The sequence below is a fragment of the Cucumis melo genome, chromosome 12 (assembly GCF_025177605.1).
Source record: "Cucumis melo cultivar AY chromosome 12, USDA_Cmelo_AY_1.0, whole genome shotgun sequence".
In the NCBI taxonomy this organism is placed as follows: domain Eukaryota; kingdom Viridiplantae; phylum Streptophyta; class Magnoliopsida; order Cucurbitales; family Cucurbitaceae; genus Cucumis; species Cucumis melo.
In genome coordinates this window covers 14,851,974-14,871,790 of record NC_066868.1, presented here as the reverse complement: position 1 = coordinate 14,871,790, position 19,817 = coordinate 14,851,974, and the positions used below count along the sequence as shown (strand labels likewise).

At 33.5% G+C, this 19,817-nt stretch overlaps 3 protein-coding genes across 4 annotated transcripts; all 3 read left to right on the top strand.

Moving 5' to 3' along the window:
• The first annotated feature begins 1,081 nt into the window (after nucleotides 1-1,081).
• On the top strand, nucleotides 1,082-2,906 carry LOC103501704 (galactinol synthase 2-like). The gene is made up of 4 exons (XM_008465371.3): nucleotides 1,082-1,473; nucleotides 1,583-1,903; nucleotides 2,033-2,167; nucleotides 2,304-2,906. The coding sequence occupies exons 1-4, from the start codon at nucleotides 1,177-1,179 to the stop codon at nucleotides 2,526-2,528; spliced, it is 978 nt and encodes a 325-aa protein (XP_008463593.2). The 5' UTR covers nucleotides 1,082-1,176; the 3' UTR covers nucleotides 2,529-2,906.
• A 6,309-nt stretch (nucleotides 2,907-9,215) lies between these two features.
• On the top strand, nucleotides 9,216-12,873 carry LOC103501706 (SNF1-related protein kinase regulatory subunit beta-2). Of its 2 annotated transcripts, none has more exons than XM_008465372.3 (4): nucleotides 9,216-10,101; nucleotides 10,757-10,935; nucleotides 11,028-11,190; nucleotides 12,129-12,873. In XM_008465372.3, the coding sequence occupies exons 1-4, from the start codon at nucleotides 9,856-9,858 to the stop codon at nucleotides 12,453-12,455; spliced, it is 915 nt and encodes a 304-aa protein (XP_008463594.1). In that variant the 5' UTR covers nucleotides 9,216-9,855; the 3' UTR covers nucleotides 12,456-12,873. The 2 variants fall into 2 exon arrangements, with proteins under 2 accessions (XP_008463594.1, XP_016903058.1); XM_017047569.2 differs by having other exon boundaries at nucleotides 10,757-10,966; nucleotides 11,041-11,190.
• A 3,717-nt stretch (nucleotides 12,874-16,590) lies between these two features.
• Nucleotides 16,591-19,782, top strand: LOC103501707 (WAT1-related protein At1g09380-like). Its single transcript, XM_008465373.3, has 7 exons — nucleotides 16,591-17,307; nucleotides 18,059-18,121; nucleotides 18,209-18,325; nucleotides 18,415-18,664; nucleotides 18,761-18,922; nucleotides 19,157-19,308; nucleotides 19,432-19,782. The coding sequence occupies exons 1-7, from the start codon at nucleotides 17,009-17,011 to the stop codon at nucleotides 19,619-19,621; spliced, it is 1,233 nt and encodes a 410-aa protein (XP_008463595.2). The 5' UTR covers nucleotides 16,591-17,008; the 3' UTR covers nucleotides 19,622-19,782.
• The last annotated feature ends 35 nt before the right edge of the window (nucleotides 19,783-19,817 follow it).

Sequence of the window (19,817 nt, the reverse complement as noted above, 5' to 3'; positions counted from 1 at the left end):
AATTATTTAAAATAATAGTAAAATTTATTTCAATAACATTTTAAACATTTTTCTTTAAGAATTTATGGATTAACAATGCACATTTTGAAAACTCAAGTACTAAATAGGTCTAATTCTTATAATCTCGAACATTAAACACAAATATTTTCCAAAACTTGATGATTAAAAGGGTATTTAAAAAAAAAATTAAAAGCTTGTATTTTTATTTCTTAAATCTAGTTAAAACTTCAGCTCTTGTAAAAAAGTAAAAAAGATATGATTATTAAACCAGTTCTAAAATGTTATTAAACGAGTTAGAATGAAGTGGATATTTTGAAATTAACCCGTACCAAATTTTGAATGTTATTAGATGAGCGTAAAAATGTTGTTAGATAAGCGTAAAAAAATATTATTAGATGAGCGTAAAAATAAATCAGAGATTTTAAATGTTAAAATAAAATTAATTGCATACCTAAAATGGCTTTTCTAAGTGATAGACACTAGAGAAATCATAAATCTAAATTACAATTAAATTATTTTATTTGATCTCATTTCTATTTTCATTTTTTTGAAAAAAAGTATATATATATAAAAGAAAAGAGTGTCCATGAAATCTTATAAAATATTAGGAAATCTTATGGTAAGTAATTAAGTTAAACACAAATTTTCATCTTAAAAGAAAGAATAAAATAGTAAAAAGTGATAAAGTGAAATTAAAAAAAAAAAAAAAAAGAAAAAAATGAAACCTTCGATATCGAAAGTGTAAAGTAAGGATAAGGAAGCTTCATAGTAAATACATAAAATAAAGATGATGATGGAATTGCATTGCATGGTATTATTATTGGTAAGCAAATTAAAAAGGACACCCGTAATTAAATACTTTGGATGGACACATGTTGTCCATCCACACACAAACTCACATATACTAAAAACAAAGAAAAAACAAGAAAAAAAACCAACCCCACCGTCCAAACCCACAACTCCTATTCTTACAACCGTTAGATCATTCCCTACACCACATGTAGAGTCAGATTTCGTCAAATATTTTGTTGATTAAATAAATCCTTGAAATGTCTATAAAAACCACCAACTCTACCGCTTAAGTTTGTCATAAGCAACATTTATTCAGAAACGTAAAAACCAAAAGCCTACAAGATTACAAGAGAGAATCAAAAGATCAAAGATTGTGTAGTAATTATGGCTCCTGAATTCTTGAGTAGCGGTGTTGGTAAGTTTGGATATGTGACGTTTTTGGCTGGAAATGGGGATTATGTTAAGGGAGTGGTGGGACTTGCTAAGGGGTTGAGGAAGGTTAAGAGTAAGTATCCTTTGCTGGTGGCTGTTCTGCCGGATGTCCCGGAGGAGCACCGGGAACTGCTGCGGTGGCAGGGGTGTGTTGTCAAGGAGATTCAACCCGTTTATCCACCTCAGAATCATACCCAATTTGCTATGGCTTACTACGTCATTAATTACTCCAAGCTAAGGATTTGGGAGGTACGTCTTTCTTCTTCTTCTTAATTCCTGTCCTTTAATTATGCGTACAGATATGGATGGATGAATGATTGATTAAATGGGAGGGAATTGAACTGTGTGTGCACTGCAGTTTGTGGAGTATAAGAAGCTGATATATTTGGATGGAGACATTCAAGTGATGGAGAACATAGATCATCTATTCCAGATGGAAGACTCCTTCTTTTACGCAGTGATGGATTGTTTCTGTGAGAAGACGTGGAGCCATACGCCCCAATACAACATTGGGTATTGCCAACAAAGGCCCAATGAAGTCCAATGGCCTTCCGAGTTGGGGCCCAAACCTCCTCTATACTTCAACGCAGGGATGTTCGTTTATGAGCCCAATTTAGAGACTTACCATTCCCTCCTCTCCACTCTCAACGTAACCCCTCCCACCCCCTTCGCCGAACAGGTAAACTACTTGCTTCTTTTTTCTTTTTCTTTTTCTTTTGTACAACAACTATTGACTGGATCACAAACATCCATTTGGGTTTTTGAAAATTAAATGTTTCTCATATAAATTGTTGTGTCCTTTTGGCAGGACTTTTTGAACATGTTCTTCAAAGACAAATACAAGCCAATTCCACCGGTCTACAATCTGGTGATGGCAATGCTATGGCGCCACCCAGAAAACATAGAGCTCCACAAAGTCAAAGTGATTCACTATTGCGCTGCCGTAAGTATATATATATATATATATTATATGCATATATTTCTTTAATTTCATTAATTCATTCATTCATACATTTCATTTTCAATCATTGATAATAACTAATTAATTAGACAAAATGCTTCTGTTCTTGATCTCACAGGGTTCAAAGCCGTGGAGGTACACCGGCAAGGAGGAGAACATGGACCGGGAAGACGTTAAGATGCTCGTCAAGAAATGGTGGGAAATTTACGACGACGAAACCTTGGACTACATCAACTATAAGATGATCGACGATGGTGACACCGACACCCGCCAACCATTCCTTGCAGCGCTATCGGAAGCTGGCGTTGTCCATTACGGCCACACTGCACCATCTGCAGCTTAATTTCACAACATTTACAAAGACATTACTAATATATATATATATATATATATATAGTAATATGCATTTGGTTGATTATTACTTCGCTCAACTGACATATAAAGTTTGAGCTAATGATTTGGGGTTGGGATCTGCCATTAAGAACTAGAAAGAGAGGAGATTGTTTGTTATGGTAGGGAGTTATTAATTTGTGAGATGTAATATGTAAATTAGAGTGCTTTGGGAGGATTTTATGTCTTACTTTTCTTTTGTAAACGTTGGGGACTCTTTTTCTTCAATTTATTTATATATATCTATTTGTATAGAGACATTATGTAAAAAACTGTACCACGGTTTTTTCCTTCTTTCTTTCTTTTTATTAGAAGATAGATGTGTTTTTCTTATGAGCTGAGCCAACTTGGAAGAGTTTTGCTTCCCACTTTATCAGTATTGGAGTATTATTGGATGTATTTATTTGATCCTTCATACTTATTTTAAATTAAAAAAGATATCCTTAAAAAAAGGAAACTATCCTAAAGTAACAAAACAAAAACAACGAGGGTAACAAAGTATTTTTAAATATTCTAGATTTGTTGTTCCACCTTTGCCATTCGTCTTCCTCTTCTATTTCGATTTCATCTAATTCTTTTTTTGTAATTTCTTTTCATCGTCTTTCTTAATCTTTTACGCGTTTGTATTTGTGTAATCAAATCTAAACGACTTTATATAAGACTGTGTATAAAGATTGTGTGCAAAAAAATAGCAAAATCTAAAATATTATGTATAGAGAATCGTATAAAAAAAAGTAAACGATCGGGTAAAAAAATTAAAACATTGTGTATAAAGAATCTTGAAAAAAAAAATCTTAGATTGGAGTAGTAAACGATCATTTAAAAAAAAGTAAATGATCGTGTGTATAAAAAATCTTGAAAAAAATTCATTTGAATTGGAGTAGCCAAATGTAAACGATCGTGTAAAAAAAAAGTAAACGATCATGTAAAAAGAGTAAACGATTAAGTAAAGAAATCTAAACGATCGTATAGCCGAAGAATTAAAAAAATCGTGAACCAAATTTATATATATATAAAAAAAAAAGTCATTTAGATTTGGGTTCCCAAATCTAAACGATCATGTAACAAAATTAAACCATAGAATTGAAAAGATAAATTGTAGTCATATCTAAACGATCGCGTATAAATTATAACCATATCTAAATGATCGCGTTGTAGCTATATCTAAAGGATCGCGTATAAATTATAACCATATCTAAACGATCGCATTGTAACCATATATAAACGATCGCGTATATATTGAACCATATCTAAACGACCGCGTATATATTGAACCATATCTGAACGATCGCCTTGTAGCCATATAAACGATCGCGTATAAATTATAGTCATATCTAAACGATTGCGTATATATTGAACCATGTCTAAACGATCGCGTATAAATCGCAAATATATTATGCGCGCGTTATTGATGGTGTGGTTGATGGAGTATTTTTGATATTTTACATGGTGTACTTCTGAACTTTTTCCGTTTTTGGAATTGTTCTATATAGTGTAAATATTTTGCGGCCTTTTTATATTTTTGAAAAGACCTCCTAAAAAAAAGTGGTAAAAGAAAAGATGATATTATTATTCTTATTGAAAGGCTACCGTTAAATCAGTGTTGTTGATTGAGACATTGTATATCTATTTTCTAATAATGAAAAGAGCTATTTAATTAATTTACAAAACTAGTTAAAGATTGTAACATGATTAAGGGACTCTGGCCTTTCGTTCAAAGCTAAGTAGTTATTCTCTTCTTAGGATAATTTGAAGTAGAGAGTTATTTGTTGAGTCCCTTCGTCATGGGCACCACATCAACATCCTGATCTTCTTGATCCAATTTCAGTGCGTCAGTCAACTCTATGATTATGCTATGAGAAGTACTTCTCTAAACACCAGTATCTACGTACGTGAAAAGGCCTAATTAATTGATCCCAAGTTAAACTCCAATTTGAATGATTGTAAAATTAGAAAATCAATTTAGCGTCCACAATTCTGTGTGTGTGTTGGGAAGCTAGAGTGCTTTAATCGCTTACTTCATTTTGCACTATTTTCTTCCGACTTTTTAACGTATTTTTTCTTACATCATAAATGTTTGGTCTTCCTTCAAGGCATTTTTTGTCATTTACATCCTATTTCGTATTTTCAGTCTAATAGTTTGATTAATACTAAATAAACAAATAGATCAAGAAAGAATTCATTTATTTAAAAAAAGTAACCAAAATGATCCTAGTCTAGGGAAGCACTTTTTAAGTACTTTTCTATTTTATCTAGGTAGGTATTGGACTTGAGATATGGTTTGATTTTAAATTTATATAATAAACGTAAATAAAATAAAGATATATAAAAAGATGTTAATGTGTAATTTTGTGTGCAAAGATTTCTATCAATTATTGTACCTTCAATTATATATTTTTAAGTCTACAAACTATTTTTTAGGGTTATTATCTTTCACTAATAATCTTTTCCATCTAAACCAAAATCGATCACTAATCGCTTGAACATGACATTTAGATCAACCAACCTAACTATATTCTCATGATATCTTGATAGTCATCCAATATTATAGATCCAATTAAACATACAACCTATATATCGACTAGACATCAATCTAATAACAAGCATTAAAGGATCAATTAGTATATTAAACACAATAATATTGGACAGCATTCAAGAACACATATCCATAGAAAAGACTATGCATTAACCTAAATCCATAAAGAAGTTGATCGACAACATAAAACTAAAACGTTTGTCTCACTTATCGTTGCTACAAACATATTGTCATAACATTGCAACAACCGTGTAAATGTACCATATTCTTCAACTAATCCCCACCAATTAAGTCCGTACGTCAATTTCACGTTGATTTTGCACTGAGGATCTTGAACAACTTCTAAATGAACCTCTAAATCTCCCTTTATCTTCTTAAGCTAAAATTCATCCTAAAGCTCTCTTTTTTGTGTGGTGTAATTTGGTAATTTGGCAAGTCAAAAGTACTTTTATAGAAGAAATTTTCCAAAAGCATAAAATTTTATAGAACATGTTGAGACTTAGTTAGTTAACCGTACTACCTTCTCTTACTCACAGTTATGCAATAGTATTTTGAATTAGTAGCACGAAACGTCTTTCTGTTCACGTTAATTTTTTTTTCCAATGTATTGGTTTTTCTATAAATATATCTCAAAAAGATATATTTATAGAAGATTCCTAAAATAAAAGAAGATTTTTTTAATCTTTTTTAAATTAAATAACTCATTAAATAAAAAGAGAATCTCATTAATTTTTTTTTTTAACAAAATTCCAGCACTTTCTAAAAAACAAAAAAGTTGATTGTCTGAATTTTGACACCTAAGACAGAACACTGAACAGAAATTGAACGCCTAGAATTTGATCGCTAGGTGGAAATTTTACCTGGTGAACTTCAATGTCTGGAATGAGATCTAATGTGTTCACATAAGTACCTGATGATAGACGCTTAGACCTTGTCGTCTAAATGTCAGCACCTTGAAATTAGATGCTTAAGGTATGTGGCTAAAATTTGCAAAACAAAAACCTTTTAAGGAAAAGCTTGAGTCGTGGATCATGTTTTCTTTGAGACATTTCGCAGCTGTGCTCGAAATGCAAACTATTCTAATAGTGCCATGTCACCCCCTAGGGATAAAAAAACAAAAAAAAAAAATTGGATCGAAACCAATGGGAATACAAAACATACTTTGATTTTAGGTCAAGAAGAAAGCAAAGAGAAAGAAGGTGCAGAGAACCTATTGAGAAGTGTACATTGGGATCTATGTAAAATGAGTAGTATATAGAAATGTGTTTATATAGATGATGCTTTGTAACGTTCCAACCGTTACAAAATAAAACTCAAAGGCTCAATGAGCAACGTTCATATGATTTATCATATGCATTAACATTGCAAACTTGGAATCTCCCGTAGAGTGCAACTACTCCACCACTGAGGAGGAGTTGCTTTTCATTGTCTTTTGTTTTGGATAATACATTATTTCATTTTTATATTCTTAGCCCTAGAATAACTCTAATTGGATTCAACACATGAATTTTGTAAGACAATTATAACTTTTTGGTCATTTATTTCATCAAAAACACTTTGCAATTTTGCATTGGTAGAAATCTTAACCAATATTTAAATGTTAAATAGAAAATTTTAATGAACCATTATATATCCAATTCCAAACTTTAACACAATACTTCCCATTCTTTAATTTTGGAAATGAAAAGCTCGTAACTATTCCATAATCAAATGTAGATATTGGGATACTTATAAGGTTTCTTTGTCAATATTTTGGGTCTGCAAATTATGGATTTGGTCGTATCAACAAACCATAGACAATCTGTTGGTGATGCACATGCAGAAGAAGATGCTTTGAAGGATGGATCTATGCATCTACCAATTTACGGTATTTGGCCCATCATTTAATTTATAGTTAGTTTTTTCTAGTTAAAAAGACTTTACCATAACCAGATTGATGAATGCTATAGTACTTATAATTTTTCTTTTTCTTTTCCTCTAAAGACGCAATTCAGGCAGATTAAATGACCGTTGCAAGTCTGGATGACGATGGGGTGTTCATGCAAGATGGTAACAAGGTCGTATGGACGAACCAAATTGCCCATGCCCAACTATGGGACTATTCGAAGATGAGATACTTCTTCAACTACGTCATTAGTAGCATTGAGGATCGCAGATCATGATCGAAAGTTAGGATGTTGGGGCCAGATAACATTGGTTTATGGTTGTGACTAACACAAAACATTGCAAGATAATACATTCCTTTGACTCTATACCCAACTACAACGAGCAAACAATTGTTAACGGAGTTCTCCAAACGGTCATGTATGTCATTCCCTCACTTACAATAGTAGTTGAACTTGACACTTCAACGAACAACACAATTTAACTACTGCCTGTGGCTAGTAAAATAGTAGCGAAAATGTGGAAAGTCGTTGGATTGTGGTATTTTTTGTGCTAAATTTGTTGAGTGTCTTATATGTAGTTCTGCAAAGGATTGTCTAGACTAAAATAATATGAAATTGTTTAGACAACAATATGTAGCCGAGTTATGAGCCAATAAACATTTATGGTAGATTAACATAATTATTGTAATTAATTATTGTAATAAATGTCTTGTAATTAATTATTATAATAATTAATTTTCTAAATACGTGTTTTGAACTAGTTAAATGTTTTCATCTATTTCTAAAAACCGTAATTTAATCAAAGGATCATGTAAAGAAGTTAAACGATACTGTATAATTTTAAATCAACTCGGTGTAATCTTGCTCCGAGATTCACCGGGATACATACCAGAAACGTTTAGTGTTTGGCCAATTTTTTACCCATATTTTAGTGGCTTATCAAGCCATAGTGCATAGGTTCAGTGAACTACTTGACATCCAAGAAATGTTCAAAGATGGTTTTCCTAAACATATAAAGATGTCTAGGTGTTAACTTATTTTTTATGTTTGAGACGATCTTCGATAAATGCGAACAATATGTCATGTTTACAAGGAAGAAGTTGAAACTGCTAATTTTGGTGACAAGAGGTGTCTGCAAAACAGACAACACATATAACAGAGAAAAAATAAAGTCTTTTGTTCTAAATCTTGGTGCCATCTTGAGTCATTCTCGGCGAGAACAACATGAATTCATCATGGTAGTCGGTCCGAGAGCACTAGGATGTCACGAGATAAGGTTTTATATGTATACTGTAATGTATCTTGGCCCAATCTTTGGTGAATTGTACTCGAGATTACCTCACAAAATGCTTGTGAAACCACAACAAATCTCAGGACTCATTCAAAAAATCTTGGGGCAAGTTCATCAATCTCGCCCAAGATTCTTCATCTACACGAACCCATATTGATGAAATTGTCGAGATTCATCAAACAAAAAACACATGTATTAACTTAAACTCTAGTTCTATATCCAACTACAAAAAGAAAAAAAAGAACTACATACTTTCCCATCCGCCTTATATTTCACAAAAAACACTATAACAGAACTTAAAATTAGGCCCTAAACTATGAAATCATTCAAAGTAAATCATCTTTACAAATTTAAGCTTGAGGATGACTCTTGAAATTTAGGTGTGCAAAAATCAGTCAAATCTCTTCAATTTTGGGAGCAAACACGTTTCATCTCCACCAGAATGAGCACAGGGTTTAAGATTTACGAATATCAAATGTTCGGGCTTCCAAAGGTATTTTGGTTATTTGAGAATGCCCTTTATTTTGAAATTTAAAAACAAAATCCAAAATCTCGGTGTTGAGTTTGATCGAGATGAACTAGAAAATTATGTTGATATGGTTTTTTAAAATTTGAGAAGAATCTTAATGTCGAGGTCATTTGAAATTGACCAAAACAAACAAAAATATGAGAATTTTTTTTTAAAATGTAAAACCAAGAGGGTACTACTTTTACCAATTTAGTGATTAAAGTAGTATTGAAGTTGAGTTATATAGTTACAAAGGGGTGGCAAAACGATCATAAAAAAAAAAAAAAAAAAAAAAAGAGTTGGTTTTTACTCTACTAATAAAGAACTAGTATGTAGGTACAATATATATATATATATATATATATATATATATATATATATATATATATATATATATTTAAATTGATAAATTTGCTGAACAGTTTTTGTTTAATAAGTCCCAACTTCAATGATGATTTTGCTTTGAGTAGAGAGAGATAAAAGGAGCAGGAAAACAAGAACAATCTCACTTTCTTTTCTTTTAATTTTTTTTTCTCTACCTTAATTTCACTTTTGTACTCGTGTGGAACCCTGAAGACTGAAAGTTACAACCATCTGACCACAAACAGATTACACATATTCAGTAATGGAGTTGGTGCAGAGGCCCCATCCATGGCCCTTCACTCTCCATTCAATCAATTCCAAGCAACGCCCATGGCTACTCAACCCTTTTTTCTATTGATGACGTAAGAAGGACAATCCCCACTTACTTCTCCCAACGCACCTCCACTTGGGCCACCTCTGGATCTTCCCAAGTCATCGGAGAATTTTATTATGCTCCATTTCACTGCTTTTTTTTTAGCTTTGATTCCTTTTCCCCTTTGTTGAAAAAAGGGGTTTGATTCTTATGGTTTTCTGTTGAGCAATTTTTCTTTTCTCGGTTTTCTTTTTATGCTGTGTTTGATTTTTCCTTCCCCTTCCCCTTGCTCTCATTTCATTTTGAGATTCTGCAAGTGGGTTTTGTTCTTACTCTTTTATTTTGAAAAAGGGTTTTGGATTATACTTTAATCAGATAAATAAATGGGAAACGTGAATGGGAGAGAGTATGTAGATGAGAGTCCATCTGGGTCTGTAGAAGAAAATGATGAAAATGAAGAAGAAGTAGAAGAAGAAGAAGATGGTTTAATTGTGCATGAGGGCGTTCCCATGGCTGATGGGGCTCCTATTCTATGCCACTCGCTAGGTGTTTGTTCAAAGTTGATGCGCGGTCAGTCTCCTCCTCAAAGCCCCACGGCCACTCGGTCGCCATTGATTTTCACTCCTCAAGTAAGCTCTCTCTTACCTCTTGAGGAGTTCCTTTTAGTTTCTCATTGCTAGTTGCCTCTGCTGACTAGTATTAGATATGCCACTATTTTGAATTTGCATTTGGAGATCGATATGGCTTCTTTTAGATATAACTTGTGATGGATAAATGTTGGTTTTTGAGTTCAAGTTTGATACAGAGATCTGTTGTTGGCTGAAAAAAGTGGGAGAAGTCTAATCGTGGGGGCCAATTGAAGGCTTTTGCCCACTTTGTCTATTACAGAAGTTGGTTTGAGGCAGTTTCTTTTGCTTAGACTGATTGGATTCTATCGATTTTTTCCTCTTTCTCTCTCTATATAATGGGTGTATCTAGCGACTGGTTTATCTGACAAGTAAATCTTCAATTTCAAGAGACATAAAGTTACTTCACATTGTCAAAATTTAACAAATCCAAGTTACAGAGAGAACAAGCGGATTTGATTGAAATGGTACTCTGTTGTTGAACCTGTGGTTTCTTTCTCAGTTGGTTTGTTGTTGTTTTTTTTTTCTTTTTTTCTTTTTTTTTTTTTGGGGGGGGGGGGGGGGGGGGGGGGGGGGTTGTGCAGGATGGGTTGTTGTTTACTATCATCCTTGTATTAATTTTTTTGCTAGCATATTTCTTTTACATTTTAATCCCCAGGTTCCACTCACTCCTCTACGAAAAGCGGATGAAATGCTCATACATGCCCACTCCCAAATGCAAAGTTCCTTGGGTTTTGAAGATACATGCAATGAACAAAGCATTCCAACCATGATTACATGGAGTTATGGTGGCAAGGAAGTTGCTATCGAGGGATCATGGGATCATTGGAGAACAAGGTTATCTTCTTTATTTGTACCATCCCAAAAAGTGATTATCGTTTCCAAAATGCTGCCAGAATATCTGATACTGGTTGTACCTCATTAACCAGAATGCCCTTGCAGAGATCGGGGAAAGACTTCACTTTAATGAAAGTGCTTCCTGCTGGGGTTTATCAATATAGGTTTTTTGTAGATGGACAATGGAGGTATGCTCCAGAGTTGCCTTGGGCCCAAGACGACAGTGGCAATGCTTATAATGTTTTGGACTTGCAGGTAACTGATAATATAGAATATGCAAATTTCTTGGAAAAGGGCAAAGTTTATCGACTTGGAGATAAACTGGTGTTGTCTTGTAAAAGACAATATTTTAGGTTACTTTAATGCCTTTTGCCTATGTAGCCAGAAACCTAACAGTTATCAGTCTACCTACATAGAGAATCTATCGTTGTATGTCAGCTGGCTTTTTCTCTTATATTCCAACCGTCCATTTTTGTTACTATTCTCACCATTAGTATCTGGGTGATTTGTGTGGTTTACTCCTGTAGCGACTCGATAAAAGCCTACCTAATTTTATTGTGAAATAATTGTCTTGGTTCTAACCAATTTAAACTCTTATTCCAAAATATGACATCTATAACCAATATATGAGCGTAGCTCAACTGACATAGTGCTTTAACTATCTAGAGGTTTGATTCCCCTATGCTGCTTCAATTACAGCACCTTTGCAGAAAAAAAAAAAAAAGAAAAAAAGAGATCCATAAATTTTTTTTCTTTTAAAGATAAATAGAACTTTCAGGAGGAAAAACATGAAAAGATATAATTGCATACAAAAAGAAGCCAACAAAAGAAAAGGTTCCAAGCAGGCACAATATCTACACGTTTTTTCGTCTTTACCTTTTCTTAGATGACAGGCTGAGGGGCGGAAGGGGGTTGAAGTCCTGTGCTCCTGTCACTTTGTAGTGTAATAGATGCTTTAGCCTGTAGAAAATGACTTCTGTCCACAGAGCTCGCCACTTCTAATTTACATATCTACAAATTTCCAATGCCACATTGATATTGGTGTGACCTTTCTCATTCACTGATCATCAATCTCCATTTTTCTTGCACTGCTTGTTGAAACGTCAGGGTCAATGTTTTGCTGAAACCTAAAGGGATATTGGCAGCCTCATGCCCGCAATGGACCTAACATCATTTGTTTGTCCATAATGCAGGATAACGTGCCTGAAGATATTGAAAGCATCTCTAGCTTTGAACCTCCTCAGTCACCAGACTCAAGCTATGACAATCTACTACTTGGGTCTGATGACTATGCGAAAGAACCGCCATTGGTTCCCCCACACCTACAGAGGACACTGCTTAATTCACCGTCAACATACATGGAGATTCCAACCTGTCTGTCAAGGCCACAACATGTAGTGTTGAATCATCTATACATGCAGAGAGGGAAAGGTGGTCCATCTGTTGTGGCACTTGGTACAACACATCGGTTTCTGTCCAAGTATGTAACTGTTGTGCTCTACAAATCTTTCCAGAGGTAAATCTTTTACCTATCGAATGAACTCTTCTATTCTGGGTTTTCTGTAACCATAAATGTGGAAGTGCCAATGCCAAGTTGGTTGATAAATTAGTTGAGGAAGATGAAATATTTGGCAAACCAAGTTTGTGCTTCAGATAGGGAAATTCTTTCACAAACCTCCAGACCCACCATGCCATATTGGTCTGATTTGTTATCCTCCACTTGACACTCATTTTAGAAAGATTTGGTTTAATGATTTAACAAGTCCGGGTTTGTTAAGCTTTGAGGTTGGGAAGCTTTGGAATGCGTGTACTATTGTGATTTGAGTTTATGTAGCTGATTAGCAAATCCATGGCCTAGGTAAAACACATCCTTGTAATAATCTATAAATCTAGACTTGATTCCTTAAATTACACCAGCCAATCTATTGGTTTAGCTTAGCATCCTCTCTGGTTTGTTCTACTCAAGTAGGAAACTTTTTTAGAAAAATATAATTTTTTCCCTTGTTTGGGCTAATCGATGTCTGTCTTACTTCGAGTTGTGGAAATGAAGTGAATAGTGATCTGTTGAAACCGTTACAGTGGAAAAATGATCTCTAAGATGATATTGTTTAGCAACGTGGTTAGGTTCTCTTGAATGACTTTGTCTTTGATGGTCATTGTGGAGAAGTATTTTTCATGTTTTATGTGGAAAAAAGGCTTAAATACCATAATTGCAAATGGATCTGCAATTGCTGTCATGTCCAGCAGTGCAAAAGAACTAGAAAATACGTAAGTCATGGACTTGGCGATTATTGAAAAGATTTTGCCACCATTTCAGCGTAAATGCTTTGACGATTTGCTAGTCCATAAAAGTCTTGAAGAAAAATCCTATCCTTTGGAGGCTATAAAACAAGGATGCTAACTCAAGGATTGATGAACCAATATAAAAAACTCCTGAATTTTCTCCTATTTTTCTTCCTAGTTAGGCTGCTATTTTTTTAAAAAAAAATAAAATAAAATAATAATAATTTTGTTATCCAATTGGCCCTACAGACTGTTCGACAAAGTTGATCAGTTGGGTTGATTGAAGAAGAGATACAATCAACGATCCTATTTTGTATTTGGTTGGTTAATTTCAGTTTGGTTCAGCAATGTTAGTTATTTTACCTTCAGTTAAGTCCATCTAATTCTTCTGATTTTTCTTTAATTTTCAGCATCTTCTTACATGTACTTGTTTCTTGGTGTGGATGTGTGTGTTGTCGATGAAATTTATATTTTATCACTTCAGACTACCAACTTACAATAGCAAAAGTGACCTTTCATGTCAAAGTGGTAGTTGGAGGTTATATTCTTTCTCTTTTAACAATTATGTTTTCTAAAATTGATGGTTTAAACTTTCATTTTATAATTGGTTGAACTAAACAAACTATTAATTTACTTTATTAATATAGATCCTTCTATACATTTCTTCAACTTGTTAGCTTTCTCGCTAAAATTACTCTAATTTTTAACTCTCACATAGTTTTGGTTCTTTCACAAGTAATGTAAGGCTCGAAGCAAAAATACTCAAAAGGTAATGAATCCCAAATTAACTTTTTTTAATGTGCAATTTAGGATGAAAGAACTCCAACTACAGACATACTTATTTTGGTCATTAACACATATTTTATCTCACTTTTCCCACATTAGAATTCTTTTTCTATTTTAATATTATTCAAAATGCAAAGATGTGTTGTATTAATCACCATAAATCATCAGTGTATAAAGAAAAGGAATAAAGGCAGTATTCAATCAAATAAAAAAATTAAAAAATAAATGTGGCTAACACACACTTTGTAGGCTTTTTGTAATGTGATACTATACCAAATGCACCATAACTTTATTTCAATGGATTTTCATACTCTCTCTTAATAATAATGGTAAGTGTGTTTGTAATAACCGCAATACCATTATGTTTGGTTTTCATACATTTAAAAGTTTCATGTATATGTACTTTTAGATTTGTGGTAATTTTGGTGGCCAAATTCATATATAACGACTTTGTTTTAATGATTTATTTAACTATATTTCTAGTATAATAGAAATAGGGTATTCAAACTTGTAGATGTATTGATTACATTAGACGAGTTACATTGGGTTTGACATCGATGGTTAAAGTTAATTCAACTAAAAAAGGAATCATCCTTCTATTTGTTAAATGCATAAAGAAATGTTGAATGGGGCTATGTATTTTTGTCAATTTACTTCATATGGATTAAAGTGTTTGTGTTGATAAAAATGGATAAATTATTGATCCATAGCCTTTATTCATTCTCACCACCCACAGCTTACAAATAAAGGAATTTGGGTTTTGGAAGTTCACCACAATAAAAAGCAACATACATATATTATTAACCCATAAGCAACATCTTTAGAGTTAATTAATGAAATTTAAACAACCACAGTAGACGAGTATAGATATGCTTTTAAAGTGGGTCTGATTTGAAAACTTGTAAATGAGCATGGAATTAATTAAAAATCATATATAATGTGTCCCCTTAAAACTTGCCATATTTCTAGTTGGGTCTAAACTCTAATATTGGATTCTTATGGAGTTTTGATCATCAATTCAAATACCTTTCTTTTACTCTAAATCAAAGCCCAAGAAATTAAGAAGCTATCCACACACACACAAATACACATGTATATTATAAAAATTCTATAACTTAATTTGTAATTATTAGTTTTAAGTAACTCATTCACTTATTCAGTATTTTTTTAAAAAAAAAATTCAAATATATACTAGATATATACAAATTGAAAATTTATAGTTCCATTTTGATTTACATTTAATAGATTGATAAATTTTTATAACTCAACCATGTACGAACGAACACAAGATTTAAAAGATCGGAAACAAAATTGCAACAGAAAATAACGTTGTTGATATGAATGAGAAGGTAGAAAGAGTTTATAAACAACAAGACCTCACATTTGGAGTGTATTATGCCAAAGCAAGATTTAAGTCAATTTTAATTAACCACATAGATTCCCAACACCTACAAAATCTAAAATAACATATTTGAACTGACTTACAAATACCTTAAAAACTGTAAACCACAAATTTCTACAAAATCTACTTTACTATATTTGTAATTTTTAACATATTGATATATACTTAATTATTTTCTTAGAATTGATGTTTCATTATAATTACCTTCACACTTGTTTGTTGGATTTGCAATATCACAAACTCATTCTTTGCAAACATAAAGTTTTGTTTGGAAGAAATGTTATAGCTTAAGTTTTGGAAACACAGTTTTGTAGTCTCAAGAGTGCATTTCATTTTTAAATATTTAAGATAGCATCTTTTCATTCCCAAGTCCTTAGAAAAGGTTTATTTCAAGTCATTCTTTTTATTAGTTTAAATAATTCTATGACATTTTGATTTCAAAAAACTATGTAGAACGAAAGGTAAATTTTCAGTAATATTTTTCTGATTTAGATTATGAAAATACTATTGCTAGCTAGGAGCATTTAAATATACTTTTATAAATCTATTCACTAAAAATTTTCATTAGAAAAAAAATCAAATAATACTTAGAGTCGAAGTTTGGAAATTCATTGTAATAAAATTCATCTTAATAATGGCATTAAACCCTATACTTCCAAACATTGTATGTCATATAAAAAAAAATAAAGAAGAGAATATTAAAATTAGTACGACCAAAATATGCTTAATTTTTTAAACCAAAATTGAAAGAGAAAAGAAGGGTAATTAAGATATTTAAAAGAAGAATTAGAGAAAAATGAAAAGAAAACAATCCCAATAATCCCATTATAATATAATAAACTCCTATACGTATTCCTATAATTCATGTGCATGAGAGAGAGAGAGAGAGAGAGAGAGAGAGAGAGAGCGTAAAGGTAAAGAACTCTTCTCTTTTAACGCATTCTATATGATATTAATAAATACGTAGATTCACTAAACATATCTCAATTTTTGCTTCTTTCTACAAAATCCAATCACAAAATGCAGCTTCTTAGTGCCACAACCAACATTTTTTCCTTTTCCAAAACCTTCATCTTTTACCTTTAAAAGCAAAAATCATTTCACACCCTCACAATCCCCCACACCTCTTCTTTTTGTCTTGTTCTTCGACTTGGGATGGATATTTTTGGTACCATAATATTCAAAGTTTCGCTAAAGCTTTCAAATGGGAAACAGGTAGGATTGAAATAAAGATCATACACGAGTCGAAAACGTGTAACGTTATTGAAAATAGTTAGAAGAAAGAATGGCACATGATGAAGCAAGTAGCAGAAAAGGTTCCAGGTTACATGGGAATGGATGGATGGGTTGGGGAGAAAAAGAAATCAGTTGCTTGAAGTTACAGAATCTGGTGAGGCCTAAGAGGACAAAAACAAATTTAAGGCTGTTTTTATGGTGTAAGCAGTAACCTATGGTTTTGGTTCCATGCAAAATACACACATCAATATCATTCTCATTCTCATTCTCATTGATCTTTTGCTTTTGCTTTTTTCAATGCAAAAGATTTTTTTTAGAACTTTCTGTTATTGAATCATCTTCTTCTTCACTCATCAACTCTATATAATGGCTTCTCCACTCTCTAAACCACTCAGCCCCTTTAGCTCACACAAAGAAACAGAAAGAGAGAGAGAAGAGAGAGAGAAGAGAGAGAGAGAGAGAGAGCTAAGTGCGAGAGCTATGGCTGCTGCTGCTGCTGATTTCTTGCCCCCTTTGGTTATGCTGGTCGTCCAATTCCTATATGCAGGTTTGAATATTACATCAAAGTTAGCCATGGAGTTTGGAATGAATCCACTGGTTCTAGTTGCTTACAGGCAGATGTTTGCTACCATAGCCATAGCTCCTTGTGCTTACTGGTTTGAGAGGTATGTGTCGTCTACAAATCGTTTTACTTCACAACTTCTAAATGTTAACTTGTCTAACGAGTGAGAACGAGTTGAGCTTTCTTTTATAGCGGAAAAATATCCTTTTCGTATCACAAGTTAATCTCAACTTACCAAACAAAGCCATGAGATGGTCCTAAAATCTAATTTGATGCCTAACATCCAAAAATGGATTGTTGGATTTTTTTATGGCATGTGGGGAAGGAGTTGGACTTTGGTTTACATCTTCTTATGCTAGCTTTAAGTGGTGAGAAGAGGCACTGACAATGATAATAACAATTTTCATCTTCTAGTTCTAGTTCAAAGAACAAAAAGTGCCAGGTTTTCAGCTAGGCAAAATAAATAATATGTTTTCGTCCTCTACTTTCACCAATAAAGAATAATCTTCAGAATTCTCTTGAATGTCATTCGACACAAAAGGATCTAAATATCAGATTCACAACATGAAATATACAAAACTAAGTTATGTTACATATGTTGTTAGATAACCCTCCCCTAATCTCTATATTAATGATTTAAAAGTTCAATTAACTATCTAATATACTAGCAACAACACCACTGGTGAGCTGATTGAAAGTTCAAAAGAACCATGAACTCCTTTGCTCTAATATACTACCAGTTCACAAAGCAAAATCCACATGGATTACAAGGAACCTTCTACATTATATGAAGTTTTCAAGTTTTAAACTTGTTACTAACAGATATCGTAATAACAAACAAAATCATTGTGCAGAAAAGGAAGACCCAAGATTACAAAGCCTATCCTGTTTCAGATTCTACTCTGTTCCTTAACAGGGTAAGCCAAGCTACTTTCATATCGTTTTGTTTCCATGGATAAACTTTGTAAAACTCTAAATATAATGTTGTACTCTATTATATGCAGGGCAACAGGAAACCAAGTCTTTTACTACGTAGGGTTAAAATATTCAACCCCGACTATCGCATGTGCATTGACCAATGTTCTGCCTGCTGCAACTTTTGTCCTTGCTGTTCTTTTCAGGTACTTAAATATCCTCTTTTTTCACCATTTTCTCAACACGTTTGTTCTATGTTCCCAAGTTCGTCATGCAATCATCTTCTGTTTGATAGACAAGAATCTGTGAGGATCAAAACAAGTCCAGGTGCAGCAAAGGTGATTGGGACTGTCGTGTGTGTCGGAGGAGCGATGTTGCTGTCATTTTACCGTGGGCAAACCATTGAGCTTGGTGAATCTGGAATACATTGGAAGTATGCCGGGTTAATGAGGGGGGGAAGTTCAAGCAACCAAGGCAGCAGCATATGGGGCTCCCTCTGCTTGATCATAAGCTCTGTTGCTTGGGCGGCTTGGTTTGTTATCCAAGTCAGTGTCCCAACTTCCCTTTTGTTGACTTTCTTGTTCTCAGAGGCCATGTTTTTTCCGGAGCCAAATCTAAGACTGTCTTATTAATTCCTGCAGGCAAGAGTGAACGAGAAGTTTCCAGCTCCTTACACGAGCACCGCTCTCATGACTTTCATGGCAACCATTCAGTGTGGAGCAATTGCCGTAGGAATTGAGCATAAGACTCTTGCAGCTTGGTCATTGAAAAGTTCAATCAGGCTTGTCGGCGCTCTCTATGCGGTATGATCGTTATCTAACTAACCTTTTCATCTAGAAAGAGTTAATAATTTGAGAATCTAGAAGAAACCTCCATTCCTGATTCCTCCTCTTAACAATGCATAAGATTCTTAACATCACTTGTCCATTTATGCTAGAACCTACACAAAAAGCTTAATACTATATACAATATTGCCCCCCCTCCCCCTAAGACCTCACTGTACTGATTTTACATGGCAAAACCAATTACGCTTTCAGGGAGTGGCATGCTCTGGGATGGCATTTTGCTTAACCTCTTGGAGTATCCAAAAGAAAGGTCCTCTCTATGCTTCAGTTTTCAGCCCCTTCTTGCTCGTTATTGTGGCTATTTTCAGCTGGGCCTTTTTTCAAGAAAAATTATACGTCGGCACGTGAGTAGAAACTTCCACCTACAACTTCTAATAAACAAGTTTAAATTATATATCGAACTTGTGTTGAAATGCCAACCTCTGCATGTTGTTAACAGAAGTTTTTGTTTTGTTGCCCTCCCTCAGTGTTGTAGGGTCATTGTTGATTGTTGTTGGGCTATATGCTGTCCTATGGGGAAAGACGAAAGAGGTGAAACTACAACAACATATTGAAATGACGGCGGCAGCAGAAGCGAAGCTAGATGACTATAATAACAAAGAAGACTTGGAAGAACAGTCCTATGTTGTTTCAAATGGCAATATTCTCCACAAGTAATAGCTAACAGAAAGGAGTAAGAAAGCTAAATATAGCTTGGTGTGGTATTTGAGAGTTGTGCTGAGAATACAGATTTGTCCATCCACTTTCAACAGATAGAGTTAAGTGTTTAAAGGATACGTGCATCCTTTTTCATGAAATGAAAATTTTACGTTGTTCAAGTTTCAATCTTCGCTACTCACAAGAAGTCCCAATA